At 41.1% G+C, this 16,005-nt stretch overlaps 1 protein-coding gene across 1 annotated transcript in view; it reads right to left on the reverse strand.

Annotated features, from left to right (window-relative positions):
• LOC118772461 (cadherin-2-like) overlaps positions 1-16,005 on the reverse strand; it is a 63,611-nt gene that overhangs the window by 13,176 nt on the left and 34,430 nt on the right. Inside the window, exons 3-7 of the mRNA XM_036520817.1 lie at positions 8,908-9,128; positions 4,136-4,312; positions 3,211-3,366; positions 1,895-2,039; positions 1,193-1,365 (exon numbers count right to left, since the gene is read on the reverse strand). Of these exons, the coding sequence (XP_036376710.1) occupies positions 1,193-1,365; positions 1,895-2,039; positions 3,211-3,366; positions 4,136-4,312; positions 8,908-9,128 (872 nt within the window). The remainder of the gene's footprint in view (positions 1-1,192; positions 1,366-1,894; positions 2,040-3,210; positions 3,367-4,135; positions 4,313-8,907; positions 9,129-16,005) is intronic.

The raw sequence follows: 16,005 nt of genomic DNA on the forward strand, positions 1-16,005 counted from the left end.
AAATAAACCAACGCATCCACATCAACAGAAATATTCCAGAGTTAGGAAAACAGTTCAGACATTTGATACATTTGAAAAACGACAGCACATGCTCAACCCATCCTATTCGCATCCACACACACTTCAGTCGATATTGAATCGCTTGGATGTCACACGAAATGACATATTCATATTATCAAGACCAACAAATGAACCGTATTTCTGTTTAATAACAGCTCTGTCTCTTTGCCGCTGCAGTTGTTGAGCCTTATACAAAGTAGCTTTTCCACTGGCAGACAAATGCTTGCAATCTCCTCATTAGTTCCCATTATGAACAAAGCAGAGATGTGAGAGTGTGGAGGAATGCCGGGTCTCTTGCTTAATACCCTGGGACCCACTGGGAGGCCCGGTACTCAGAGATGCCTCGCTTTCTGTTAAAAAGTCATTCAGGTACCGGTTGCCAGGTAATAGGAGGCAGGCGAATTATTTTCACGGTGGCAACCTCCCCCCGGTGCTGGCTCAAGTAACAGAACCCTGGGGCGTAATTACCAGAACAGGAGCTCGTCACGCGAAGCGCCCTCGCCCAAATTACCCCAACTGATCATCCATTTTAACATTTCAGTCAGCAAGGCGGACAAATTAAAAGAGAAACTCTGGCCATTTGTTGGAGGGGAGAGAGAGTGAGAGAGAGAGAGAGAGAGAGAGAAAAAACCCATTCAATTATTCAACCATCCGTTCTCCCCCCCCCAATCTAGAAGTAAATAAATATGAACTTGTAGGTCAATTGCTGCACTGGTTTCGAGATATTAATCGGGGAAGCCATCCGAACAGCACCATACAGCCTGGCGCAGATCGAACACAGAATGCACAAAATAAACACAATTATTTCTGATTCCTATAGAAGGCTTAAAGCCTTTATGAAAAATGATTCATGTTTCCTCAGTCTGTTCAGGGGGCCAGGAACGATAAATAAATCATGAAAGAGAAATTTTCCCTTTCATGCAAATACAAATACACCGACTATAAAAAAAAAATAAAGGAAGAGCCCTCCCTGGTTCATTACAACCAACTGCTTCCATTATGAGTCATTAGAGAAATGCCGTAGAAGGCTGGATTCACACTAACAGGGCTATGTAAAACTAAAAAAAAATAAAAAACAGAAAGAAGTGAAATCCCATTCCTCCTGGCCTGCATTAATTAACAGCAGCGTTACCTCTCTGTCGAGTCCAGCTGCCACGGTGATGATGCCTCCAGTCTTATTATTTATGGTAAACATGTTGGACGAGGGGATCTCAGGATTCTGGGACAGGATCTTGTATCGTAAAATTCCATTTGCCGTGCCTGGGTCATCCTTGTCCACTGATGTGACAGTCATTACATATGTTCCTAAAGGTTGAGGGGGGGGGGGGGGGGGGGAGCAAGTGTTACAAATACAGTTTCACCTTAAACTCCCAGGTGGGACACGACTGTTGTGCCCTTGAGTGAGGTACTTGACCTGGATTTCCACAGAAATTATCCATGTATATGGATGGATTAAATTTAAAAATGCTAGCTATGGATCATGGTCCTTGCTAAGCAAAATATGTAAAAAAAATATATTACCTACAGTTAAAAAATGACTAATTGTAACCTGGGTTAAACACTCCACTAAACTGCCGGATTTTCCATCACTTACCCAACGGATCACATTTATTTTGTCTATTAATCAGTAACAGGAGGAGATGGGCCAAGAAGAATCCCATCAATTTAATTGACAAAGACGAGGCTTCCAGCACTTCCTCATAGGTTCGCCACCATATGGTGGATACTGAGTCGATATGAGACAAATGGAAGCCAATAATATGCAATACATTATTCAAGTGACATTTAAAGGGCATCAGTTAACGCACCGAGCGGAGATGCCTTTTTTTTTTACCTGGCTTCCTTCCCTCAGCGACCGTCCCGTTCCAGATCTGATGGATGAACTCGGGCCGGTTGTCATTCATGTCGATCACGTTGACCACGATGTCGATGGGGTTCTCCACCTGGTTGCCATTCAGATCCACAGCATGCGCCCTTAGCTGCAATGGGCAAAAAGGACGAGATCCCCAACACTCAATTAAGGTCCAATCCCATCAGAACGCGATATTCCATAAAGGTCCAATTCCACGAGATGGCCACAGCACAGTAAAGGTACTTTGGCAAAGCTACTGGTTTAGAGTCTCTGTCGCTCTTCTGAAGTGCTCCGGGCATAAACAAGGATATTACAGTCATTTTGTCTCATAGCTATTTTCAAGTCTGCCTTTCAGGCCTTCATCACTGGAGGCTTTTGGGAAATATTCTCTCCGTTATACAAAATACCTTCAATTTTCTCTCCCAGAGGTCAAAACATTCAAAGTCATGTGGAATTCAGGCTCTCTTCTGCAGTAATAAAGAACAAATATGACAGAAGAAAGACTCAGGAAAAACAAAAGCTCCTGAAAAATGTATTACAGTTTTATGCCGTAATGTTTTATTACAGTTCGTCAGTGTGATGGGTATTATGTAATTTGTCACTGTATTTATCAAGTTGGATGACATTTTCAGTTTTAAATCAGTTAGAGACAAAAACATTAATACTGTACATGCTATTCAGTGTCAATATTTGTTTGAATATCTATATGATGTAAATACTTACTGATACACTGAACTGACCCCTCAGGTGTTACCATCCTTCATATGGTCAAAATATGGAGATAATTATTAACAGTAAAAGATGGATTTTTTCTGGTCAAGCAAATTTATGCCTCTCTAATGGGGGTATGTGAGTTTCTTCACAATAAGGCACAGAGGTGCAAAGCATCATTTCCAAAGGTTTTTTATTTACGGTTTTGTGTTGCACAGACTACAGAGGAGTGCCAGTGGGAAGGAATGGGGGGGAAGATTGAAAAGGTAAGCATGGATATAGAGTATTTGAAACACACACACACACACACGCACACACACACACATGCATGCACACACGTAGACATATGCACATGCACCGAGAAACACACACAACATCCACGTAGACCCACACACTCTAACACCCATTCACACACGCACACATGCACACACATAGAAATACACACACATACACAAGACACAGACACATGAACATACCCAGAAACACACACACAACATGCATGCAGACACACACACACACACACACACACAAACACACGCAGACAAAGTCAGCAAGGTGCACTCCTGTAGACCAGTTATTCCACTTACATGGAAGTTGGATATTTGCTCCCGATCCAGCGGCTTAGTCACAGACAGCTGTCCTGAAATTGGATTAATGATGAAGATCCCGGTAGGAGGCTGGTCGGCGCCGGGCCCCGTGACGCTGTAACGCAAGAGGCGGTTCTTATCGCGGTCCGACCTGATCTGATAACGAGGAGAGAAGAGGGGGAGAATGTGAGCGGCGGGGGGAAGGCTGTGTTACATGAATGCCAGAATGCATTATTTTCAAATTAATCTGCTAGAATGTAAAACTAAAAAAGAGGGGGAAGATAAAACAAAATGAAAAAAAAGTCATCAGTCAATCTATTAATTACTTATGCCATGGCGCATTAGGAATAACAAATCTTTCAGACTCTGCTGTAGGCTCTCTCTTGCTCAGCGGGCAGCTCCACTTTCAATATGGGGGAGGGATGCTTTCCCTCTGAGGGGGTTAATTGTGTTCTTTTTTTACTCTCTTCTTCACTATGGTAATCGGGACAAGCTATCGCTGGGCCATTTCCAGACCGCGCAGGCCATTATTATCTCCATCCAAAGCCACCCATTAAACCACTATCATCTCCCATAATTCAATGGATTAAATATTATGTATACAGATGGTATACAGATGACTCTGACACACACAGACACAAAAGCTTTTAATGAAAATTATCTTCCTTGTAACCCACTGACTGAGTGACTGGCTGGAGCGTCCAGTCTGGAGGGACATCTGGCCCTCCCCCTTCACTCCCACAGCTCAACAAGAAATGAAGGCAGAGGATGAAGTGGAAGGCTAAATTTCAGGGAGGTGGTGCTCTTCTCGACAGTGGCGACAAAGCAAAGACAATCCTCAGAGCGTGTCTCTGGGGAACACGCTGCTGTTTCAGGCCACTGCTGACTAAGGAGTGGGAAAACAAAAAAGCGAAGGCGTCCTTACTCTGACCAGCTCCTGAGGGAAGGGGCCTCTGGAGTTTTCGGGCACGTTGATGGCAGGGATGACCCAGTCTCTCCTCGTACGTTTAAGGAGACCATCTCCGCCCGCCACGTGCGGAAGCGGGAACACAATCTCCCGCACCTGCTGGGGTGTGTCTGGGGCACCAGAGCCCCTTCCACGCTGTTAAAAAAACATTTATATTGAGGTTATATTTCATGAGTGATCAAACACACACACACACACACACAAACGCAACAGACCCATACACACCTTGAAGAATGACAATGATGGCTATTAATATCAAATTTGAGGGGAAAAAAGTCACTTAATCTCAGTGAGACAGCCCTTTTCATTCCTCCATCATAACTGGCTGATCAGCTGCCTTCTACCAATAGTGTGACTAGCTTAATTACATTCAAAACGGTATTTACTCCAGTCTCGGTTCTGCATGGGAGGAAAGTACACCACTGAGATAAATATGCTAACATAATCAAGATCAGGGCAAATCTTTCCACGGTTATTATTCACTGCATAGTATTCCATGCCTGCCTTCACACGGCTTCGAAAGCCTTTGTACTCCTAGTCCTGAGAAGAAGACATCGGAAAGTGCTAGGCTGGAAGTCATGGGTTTTGCTCCCTCCTCATCCGATACTCTCAAACCTGGCTCTTCCGAAGAGGGCCTTTATGCTCTGCTGGACACAATGAGTATAATTCTAAACAAAGAGACCAGTACCTGCAAGGCAAACATAAAACACGCAGATGGCTCCAACATTTTTTTTGCCTTGTACTTTGTACAGGGAAATTGAAGTTAAGCCAGAAAAGTCAGAGTAACCTTGAGGATGTTTTTTTTTTAAAAAAAAAAAAAAAAGGATATATCCTGCTGCCAAGAAAGTGATGGATGACAGCTGCAATTTGAGCAGAGCAACTATCCATTTGTTTGGGACATATTTTTTTTAGCTTTGTTTTTGTCTTCGTTTGTTTCCACCACTCCTCAACTTTATGAATTGCGGATTTGTAGAACCGTAGTCGCTCGTTTGAATAAATAAATAAATAAATAAATTAAATAAATAAACGAAAATCTGAAAACAAACCAGAAATTCATTACCGCCTTGCTTTCCCACCCACCGCCCACCCACTCAGCCACCCTCACGATCACAACTCCAGAATTGTTGGACCGCTAACGCTAATCACGTTTGAAATCCGATTATAAATTTAATACATTTAAATTCAGAGAAGCAGGTCCAACAGCTACCAGGAACATGACTCAGATATATTTATTACCCTATTAAAATGGGGAGAATTAATGCAGTAATTATTTGGGACCTGTGTCGGGGAGTGATGAATGCTTGCAGAAAGCTTCCTTAGGAGGATGGGCATTCATCTGGTGGGGAGGTGGGAAGTGGGTGTAGCTCTCCTTTCCATCCCACCCCCCGGCATTCCACCCTGGTGAGGGTCCTGCTGACATCCCTGGCAGACTCTCTCTCAGTCTTCCCCCCCTTCCTCCTCCTCGTGATTTGGCTCTGTGCATTTTACAGTACTGTAATGCCAAATTTATTAGCGGATTTTTGTTTCACTGGGTTTCAACGTTGAAATAATAGCTAATTCCCATAAACGTTGAGATACGAGAGAATTACTGCCACTATTATGCAAAAGAAAAAACCTGAGTGAAACCCCTTGAGGTGTGATATAATTGTTAAAAACAACACTGATTCCATCTGCCTGGATAATACTATATTTTGAATGGCAAATATAGGTTTGTAAAACAGTGAACACCTGAGACTGAAATGCTGGGCAAGTCGAATGCAGACAAACAGATATTACAGAAGCGACACACCCATTTGAGTTGGAAGGGTATGCATTTCAAAATGTGTAAGTCTGGCCTTCTTAATGACAAACAGCAGGAGACATTCACATAAACCACTGAAATTAGACCAGGCATGCAATTACCCCTCCAAGCTGGAGGACAGCTACTAAACAGAAACCTTTTTTCCTGCATGACCCCTATAGTTGTTATGAAGAAGTGAAACTTTCTAAAACCAAATGTGACTATAGAGAACTGTAAAACAAACTTTGGAAACCTGCATACCTTTTGGCAATTAAACAGCTTGCTGTCAATTCAAGACCACTGGCAGTGTTGATGTAAGAATGTAGTCAATATCCCCTCCTTTAAGGAGGCACATTTTCTGAAGCTTTTAGAATAACGCCTGCTGGTGCATGAACAATCCAGACTGCAGACTTCAAGATTTACTGTACCATAACAGATATGAGGTGACGTTTGACTTCTTCATTATGGAGACAGGCACTAAGTCACGGACTTGGGCCTCTTTCGTTGCATTGTATTTTTATTACTGCAGGCTTTACTCCGACCTCCAAGAAACTCTTCCTCGGAAAGAGAAATATTTATCTCTGAAAACATGGCTGTTTAAATGGGAAATCTATGGCGCTGGTCCATATCGGTGGGATTCAGAGTATCCGGTTACACAGTCATTTAGAGACAGGGACCGCTCACCGCCCATGGATTTTACAGCAGTACTTGTGGACTCCAGCTGGTATCTAAACTTATCTCTTCTCTTCACACTTTCAGTCCAATTTCAATTTTTTTTATGAACACTTACATTTTTAGTGACACTTTTTTTTTTACTTTCTCTACTGGGTAATGGAAAATAAGAATCAATTTTAACCTTCATAGCTTTACAGCCTACAAACTGAAGCATGTTTAGATTCACATGGCAATAATATCTTATATTGCTATCCACTGATTATCATAGTCTCTGATCAACTAAATCTTTCAATCCAATAGTTACACAGGTAGTTGGTTTTTAAGTCAGCCATATTGGAAATACTGAATGACATTGTTAGAATTCAAAGCTTTTTGTCAGAATTCATTTCAATGGCTAAGACCTGCTAGGTTCCCCTGCTGGAATGAGTTGCAGTTACTCCACCCTCCTGCCCTTGGCTCACTGCCCAATACCAATGATAAGGGTCAGAGCTGTTCCTCCTGTGCAGGGGTGGAGCCAAAGGGGTGGGAACAAATATGAATGGAGTTTTTGTGCTGTTAAAAAAGATTCAAAATGCAAATTCATATTTGTAGTCATTTCCCTTTCTTAAGTTGCAGCATTTTTGTCAAATTTAACAGTTGAAAGAGACACTTTTCAAAAACAGTTATTGAAATAAAAAACCAACACAGTTAATAAATAAATCAATACCCAGAACTGATCTGAGACAGATGGTTATGTGCATTTAGCATGTTGCCTAATGATAAGGAGATGGCAAATGATGTCTGTGTTTGAATTTAAAAATTACAACAACCAAAACTAAAATGGAAAAACTAAGATTGTGTGGTGACATACATTTCACTTCAGCATGTCTCATATGCCAGCCATCCATCCATTCATCATCTGTGTTTCAGCAGACTGTCTTAATAATCATATGCTCCACACAGCACATCAATATCAGTAGCAGTTACCTCCGTCCAGACACAGCAGGCGACACACAGCATAAACCCTCAGATATGGACGTTAACATGGAACATGACAGACCCAGCAGAGTTTCACTCACATCAGCAACACTGAAAATTCTGATGTACTCTCTGTCGCCAACAGTTCAAATATTCATGATAATAGCCCCGCATGATTGTCTTGTATAAATGCGCCCACTGTCTGCCACACATTTTTGGCAAGTGGCAGGTCCTTCTTTGGAATATTACGACGGTGATGAATGCTCTCATTAAAATCACATATCTAGCATAGACAGAAGAGTGAAGGAGAGGAAAGAGCCAGCAAACCTCTTTTCTGCAGTGCCTAGCACATCATCTTTTCAGAACCCTTTGTATTTAAGTTGACTGATGGTCGACTCATGTGCCACTTGTTATACATAACTAGCCTCAAAGCCTTTTTATTTCCATTTTTAAGCAATTTTACTGGAAAGAGGGCAGTCGGTCTTAATGGGGTAGTACAAGGCTACTTCAATGCTTATATGGACTGAGAAAAGTCAAATAAAGAACGTTGCTTATTATTACTTATATGATTACTGACATAAACATGATTTCACAGGACAATAAAAGCTACAAATTGGTTAAGGCTCTCAGCATGTCCTCTTGATATGTACATACTGGTGTATGTATGTAGGCACACAAATACATAAGACTTTGTGAGAAAAATGAACTACACATCCTCTGAGTACACTGGCAACTGGGGAACTGTTCTTACAACCAGACAGGCGCCGGTTTGAATCTCAAGTGGAATACTAAAGCTGATCCCTTGAGCTGAGCACTTAACCTGTACTGCTTCACAGTTGGAGAGCCTGCCGTACACAAGGTCTTGACATTTAACTGAGGAATATTTACATTTTATGTAAAATGAACCACCGCCCCGCACGAGTCACGTCTGTTCAAACTCACAATCAGGTTGTGCCGACAGTGCCACCACTGGAGCACTAACTGCACAGAATACAGGCGCAGTTATCTCTTCTGTAACGAGCTGCCCTGTAACCAGAATCTGCCCGCACTGTGCACCTCACAGAACACGCTACAGTTTCAGCTAATGGACACACTGAGTTTTAATTACAGTGCCATGATAACACATCCATTAGTACAGCATCGAGGGGGAACGCGCCTCCCATTGCAGAGAACGAGCCATTTCTAAAGCCCACACAAAACAAAACAGATGGACAAACAGGAAACCAAACAAAAACCGACACGTCACGTGAATCCAGCAAAGGGTGGTAAAACACACAAGCCACACAGGCAGCTCGACAGGGTGGAGTGTGCGGCCTACCTGTGCAGCTCCGTTGGGTGTGGGGGTCAGCTTGACGCGCGTCTGCCACCGCTCCTGAGTGTCCGGGTCCCGCGCCCCGACCACCAGCAACACCGCCTGCACGGTGGAGGCACGGAAGCTTCTCGCGGCATAGAGCACTCCATCATCCCCTATCCTGAAGTCTGCCGGGTCACTGCTCTCGTACCGCAGTCGTCCGCTTCTGCCGCAGTCAACAAATCTCACTGGTGGGGAGGAGAAAAAAAGAGACGGACAAAGTGGAATTGATTCAGAGCGAGCAGAGGGAGACCGAGAGGCAGAAACGAGGCCTTCGCAAAAGGCACCTGGCGGGCCACTGCAAAGGCTGTCCTTCGCTTTGCAAGCCCGTACGCTCTCTAAATATCTCATGCATTATTCATTTCAGAATGTTCCCAGAGGACATTTAAGCAGGTGTGGTCTGCGGGAAGAAAATGAAGAAAAATGCTAAAAATCAAATGTACAGCCCTCAAGGGCAAATGATGATATACATCTTTTTATTAATTGCCCTTACACACACAAAGATGACTTCCATTTTGAGTTATCGTGTATTGATTGGGAAAAAGAGTAAGGCAATTGATAAGGTATTTACTGCAAAACTGGCAACAACTTGCAACACTATTCACAGGTTTAGTACCAGGGCCTCAGAGCAGCTGAATGGACTGTCATCTGTACCCACATAAGCATATGATACCCCACCTTTTTAATCAAATGCTGTTTTTAGATTAGCATTTAGACTTTACTTGATCACATACTGCATACTTATCATACTGAAACAACGGTTGTGTATCAGAGCATTACACATTGAAGATTCACTGATCTTTATGGTTTATGGATTAGTTAATAGGCATGGTGAATGGAATGAGCCGTCTGGATGATTTAAAGATCAATGAAAATCTGCTAAATTTCATGCAGCACAATGGTCTTCAACACAGATGAAAACTGAGTCTAGCACAAGGTGGCCCCACATAATTACAAAATAAACACATTATTAATTATTAATGTGACATTTTAACATGAGAAGAATGAATTTGTTAAGCCAACCCAACTGATATTATGTAATAATTGTTATGACTGAATGATGCTGCTGCATCTTTCTGCGTTCACAGAATGCAGTCTGACGCAAAGCAGAATGAATCAGGCTGATGCGCATCATGTGTTGTCTGCAATGTCTATTAAGTTTCAGCTCTGCAACGATAAAGGTTTAACCTGAGGATTTCTGTCCCTTGTGCTGAGGGTTCACAGGAAATCAGAAGAGCTCACTATGAACACACAGCGCAAACATAACATTTTAATCTACTTTGCCTCGAACATGCTGGGGCTTCAGCTATTCATAGCGTACAAAAACAGTTCCTTTTTTTCTACAGCAAACACCGAAAAAAACAAGTGTCAAAAGCTCACCTGGATATGCACCATGAAAAGAAATCCAAAAAGCTCAGATAGGCAATGAAAAAGTAAAATCAAATCAGGGATCAAGGAAGCAAAATTACCAGCGAGCTATCTGTCGAAGATGTTTTGAGTTGACACAAATACACCCAGCTGGGCGTTGAAGTATTTTCTGAAGAAAAGAGCGGCACTTTTTTAAAATATTGAACAAAGAAAGAAAAGGGAACAATCACAGGATACAGACCTGTTTCTAAGGCAATCACTGCCAACTCGAAACAAGCCTTTAACTCCAATGAAATTAATTGTATTCACTTGGTACTGAAAGCAATGAATGGAAATCTAATTTCAGTTTTAAGGTACATATCCCTCTTATCACAGTGGCTCACAAAAGGCCTGAAAGCTGTCTCTTGCATCTTATTAAAAAATTCTCACTCAGATAAAAATGGGAAAGCAACCTTCTGGTCTACTTCGTGGCACAAGGTTTCACCCATCTACACTTCCAGTCAAACATTTGGACACACCTGATTAAGATATTGGGAAACATGCATTCAAAGACATTTTGATCCAAAGACTTAAATGTTTGAAATTTAATTCTTAGACAAATGCCTATGCATGAATTTCCTTCCAAAATTATTTCATTTAAAATGGCTATTTTGAAAAATCTACTATGTAAGACAGTTTTGATTTGTTTATAACACTTTTTTGGCTACCGATTTTACTATTATTCTAAAAGGTGGAAATAGTAAAAATAGTACATAGTTCAAAAGAAACTGTATGTCTCATGTTTTTTTCATCAAGCCAGTGAAGAAATATATTACAAATACACACCCACAGTGGCTTTGCAAGTGCTTGGTCTTAATGCATAACAGCATGAATTAAGTGTATGTGCAGTCTGTTACTGACTTCCACAGGATGGCCTGTACAATGCTTGAATGGATAAAGTCATGTGGTAGTTGTTATATGAAAGTTAAACAATAAATAATGTCCATCTTTGAATAATAACAATAACAATAATAATAATAATAATAATAATAATTATTATTATTATTATTATAACAATAATAACAATAATTATGTTTCATTATTGTTCTGTTCTACTGAAAATTATACTGACAAAGAAAAACGAGACCCTATTAAGATGCAGATTAAGACTGCTGGAAGCAATGTGCAGGTGAGGCGCTGAATATTTGTTTCTTAATTAAACAGATAACTTTTAATTACCGCTGTCCATTCAATTAAAAGACTCCTTGATGCAGCACCTTTTTTCCCCCGAATAAAATTACACTTATGATTACTGAGATGCTCTTCTGTGTTTGAGGTTAAGTGAAGTGTTTCATTATTACATCTTAGTTAATTATAAAACAGTTTGTCATTGCTGTGTTAAGTGTTCAATACAACCTGTAGAAAAGATATACTGTTCATTGCATTTTTTTTCCCCATCAATGTGAGGTTTCTCTTTGTTTTTCATTTCTTCTAATTATTTAATTTGTGCTTTCAAAACCATGTATAATTGCTTACTTTACCAGAGATGACTTACTGTCCCATTTCAGTCCTGATTTCATGCAAACACTTACTTTATGTTGAGTTCACTTCAAAATGAAATGAAAGCTCTTCAGAATGGCCTCTCCCCACTGTCTGCAATTTACGAAAGACTGGCCATGATTTAGTGCCATTCAAACGATTCAAGGTACAAAGCTGTTTAATAACAGGGCCATACAAACATTCCCTGACTTCACTGCAGGATTTCTTGTACTATAATATAGTAGAGTTTAATCTGGGGCACAGTCTTCATTTAATCCAACCCTTGTTCTGCAAGGAATGTACTCTGTAATTCAATATGGCTCCAAGCAAAAGGCAGTAAAGAGCCATGCATTTTCTGCACACTGACAAATCAAATGAAAGAATAAACGATTGTTTGTGCCGTAAGTCCGACACATCATCCACATACCGCACAAATGACAGTGGACATCTAATTTATTGCGGTGAATATAAATACTGTGTTGTAAGTCAAAGGCTTACAAAACAAAGCTTGGGGCTAAATCATCAGCTTCAGAAATGAACAGAATCTGAAATAATTTTTTATCACCGATAACTGCCTTTAAATTTGTCAGAATTATGTATTGAACTTCTGCTAAAAGCTTTAACTTTATGTGTTTTAATATATGCTGCTATTTATTAGCTTACTGGGAGAGTGAATAATGATTCAGTTTAGAAATAAAACAAAATAAACACAATATTACAATATGCATGATCTCTAATGGGATATGCCATGTGGATTTTTAATGTGAAAAAAAAATACAGAAATATTATCTAAGAAATGGGAATTATTCCATCACAAAGGTGGGCAAAGTCTCTACTAGTGACTTGCTGAAAAACTTGTTTTCATCGTGGTTCTGAAATAGCACAATGTGACCCAACCTGAACTGCTATGACTCTCTTTCCTTGAGTGACAGTGGGCATGCCCAAGTCCCTCATCAACAGTCATACAGTACCCACACTGTTTTATTACACAGATCCTGATGTGTCCCAGTCTAGGTAAAGGCCATTGATTTGTGCATCATTACTGTTAGTAACAACAGCCTGCCATCTTTTTAATGTGAAACTTAAATGCAGATACAACCACTTGTGGTGCCTATTGCCCATGTCCCCAACACCTCCCCATTATCACAGCCATCTGAAAAATCTGTGGGTTGCAGGCCCTTAACAGTTTGGGAGGAAACAGCGTAATGACTTTAGTATGTGCACTCCGTCATACATCATTGCACTGTTTTCCTGCTCTCAAGGAAGTGTCAATTGAAAAGGCCTTCTCCTCTTCGCCTCTGTGGGTTAGTCCCGCAGCTGAGATTGAGCACTCTGCATTCCCCCGTTTTGGCAAATCGCGAGGCCTTAACACCTCCAGGAGAAGCCTCGGCGGTTAATGCAATGGCAGCGCGTGCATAAATTCCAACCGAGCGGCACAAATTCCAATAAGGATAAATGGGTCTGTTCGAAGTGTGCTAATTTAATTCTGACACATACTCACCGCACAAGGCCAAGAGCAGCTCAAGGTAAAGCTCAAAATAATAATACAAAAATAATAATAAAAAGCCAGCCTCTGTGGGCGCTCCAATTTTTTATTCTGAAAGACATCCGAATCAGGACTTCCAAGATACCTCTGTCTTTTTAGTTGTCTTATTCTATTTTGTGTTACAGAGCAATGCCACTTTACACATGTCATAATAGACATGGAGATAAAGGTCTTTGGGGTGGGGCAGAAACGCCTATGCAGCAGTGCAAAACAGAAATATGGCCGGTCAGCAGAAAAGGAGATTAGATGCCCAGAGCAGAGCCAAAATTACCTCCGATCCAGCGATCACATTCACAGTTAACCCCCTGCAGCTTGCGAACACAAAACTTCACTAACCTCTCAAGTGCCCTCTATCCACAGCATCACGTGATGATGCCGCAAACACGGAGAGCAGAGGGAGAGAAGGGGAAGGCAAAAAAAAACATTTGCTTAATTTGCAGCCACCAACCGAACACCAACAAGCGCTTCCTCCTTTTAAAAGAGAATGGCGATAAGAGCAAGTCTGTTTAATTGGTTGTAATGTAAAGGGAAAACATAGCCCACACACTGTGTGTTTGTGCACCAGCGCTTAGAAAAGGAGGTGAGCTCTTTGAATATAAAAAAGCACTCTGTGAAGTAGGTCCTTTCTGCCCGACTTAATTGTCTCCAACTATTGAAAACAGTTGATAGTTAAAAAGAGGGGGGGGGGGGGGTCTGTGGGCAGCCGGCATATATCTGAAAATGACTGATACAGCAGGAGTACGTTACTTGTAGAAGCAAACAAATTACACTGCTTACCATTTGACTTAAGTATAAAAAGGGAAACCACAGGCAACTATAAAATATTCAGTATGGATGTTTCATCTACATTGCGTGAGAAAGTCAAAAGACCAAAAATACATTTCCTTTATACAGTATGATCGGGAACAGGTACAATTCATGCTCTTACAAAAAGAAAATAATCACTTCCCATTTCCTTCTCCAAGAAACTCATGTGGAAGGATGTGAAATAAGGCATTTGGGACTGTTCTTTTCTAATTGGAAATGAAGCTCCATGGGTGTGTATATTTGTTTAAAGGTTTTAATGTTTGAGAGTGGTTCAGCGTGTCCCCTTAAAAGGCTTACAGCAAAGGCCAGAAAGAGAGAGAGAGAGAGAGAGAGAGAGAGGGAGAGAGAGAGAGAGAGAATTCTTGCAGCTGCCATCCAGCTGTTAGTTGACCATTCTTTTACCAGCACTTCACCTACTGATGTCAGCAAACAGGCCTTTCCACTGGAATGATAGCACTCTAGATATCACATTTTCTTGTAATCTCTAGGTACTTTCAACAATGGGAACAGTTCAGCAACAGCCCTGTGTATAGGCAAGAACTTCCATTACCGATGATGTCTTCCTTCGACTCCTCCCCTGCCTGCCTGTCCCCTGTCCCCAACAATGCCTGCTTTCAAATCATAAAATGAATGTTGCTGAGGGTGAACAAAAAAAGAAAACCTTCAAGACTATTTTTTGAACCCATAATTTTATATTTTGATTGGACTATCTTAACTATAAGGGTGCCTGTTTTGTCTCTGGCTGGCTTCGTGATTAAGCAAGAACTTTTTACCAGGACCTGTAAGTGGCTAGCACAATGTGAGCTGTAAGACCTGGAGACCTATAATAGCATTCATTATATCATGCAAAGCTATTACAACACCAGGCCAGGGAGTTGAAGGGGAAGAGCACTACTTTAGTCTTGCCTTATCTTGGCTAATCTGACAGTCCATTTATTTTGAATAGAGTAACCCACACAGAAAAGGAGGATATATCAAATTATGGACTTCAAAGGACAGCCCAAGAGACATCCACAAATGACAGTGCATATACTCTATGGCATAGCCACTTATTCTATGGATGGCCAAAAAGGTTGTATTACCCTGTAAAAGCCATATAATAGTACCACTGAAACAACTTCATTTCTTTTCCCCAAGGGCAAAAATTCCCTCTTCAGTCATGTATGAATATTTATGAATTATATATTTATTTCTATTGAAGGCTACAAAGAGCAAGAACAAGCGAAAGTCAACCTCCCCTCCCCTCATAAATATTTTTCCGCTTCTCCACCTGAGGAATATTTGGAATGATAAATAAACCCCTTACTGATTAATACAGATTTAAGACCATATCAAAATAATGAACATGTTGCAGTAACATTCCTGGCACCACAAAGAGCGAACTCTTAACACAGTGTAAACTGTTTACAGTTAGCGTAGGGACTCTGGGACTCTGCAGCTCTCTTTTAAAAGACACAATCCTTCAAGGCATTTACTAATGCGCACTACTTCAAATGCAACAGCAAGCAGCTGTACTTAAGTATGCACCTTAGCTGCGGACGAGGTTTCACATGCACTTGAAAACAACCTCTGCAGCAATGACTTTTTTTTTTGGCGTGTATAATTTCTCAAAATACAATATGTGCAGCTGGGAAGTGAGGTGTCTTTCAGTCGGAGAGAAAAAGCAGTCAACATCCTGTTTACCAGATGTAAACTCACATCTCTCCCACGCAAGCACCAACCCTAATCTCAATACAGCAGTACATGGAACAAAAAACATAAATGTGCATGCTCCATTACAAGTACCGAGTGGTCCAAAAAGCCCACAATTTCTTATTAAAAGCAGG

The sequence above is a fragment of the Megalops cyprinoides genome, chromosome 2 (genome assembly GCF_013368585.1).
Source record: "Megalops cyprinoides isolate fMegCyp1 chromosome 2, fMegCyp1.pri, whole genome shotgun sequence".
Classification (NCBI taxonomy): Eukaryota; Metazoa; Chordata; class Actinopteri; order Elopiformes; family Megalopidae; genus Megalops; species Megalops cyprinoides.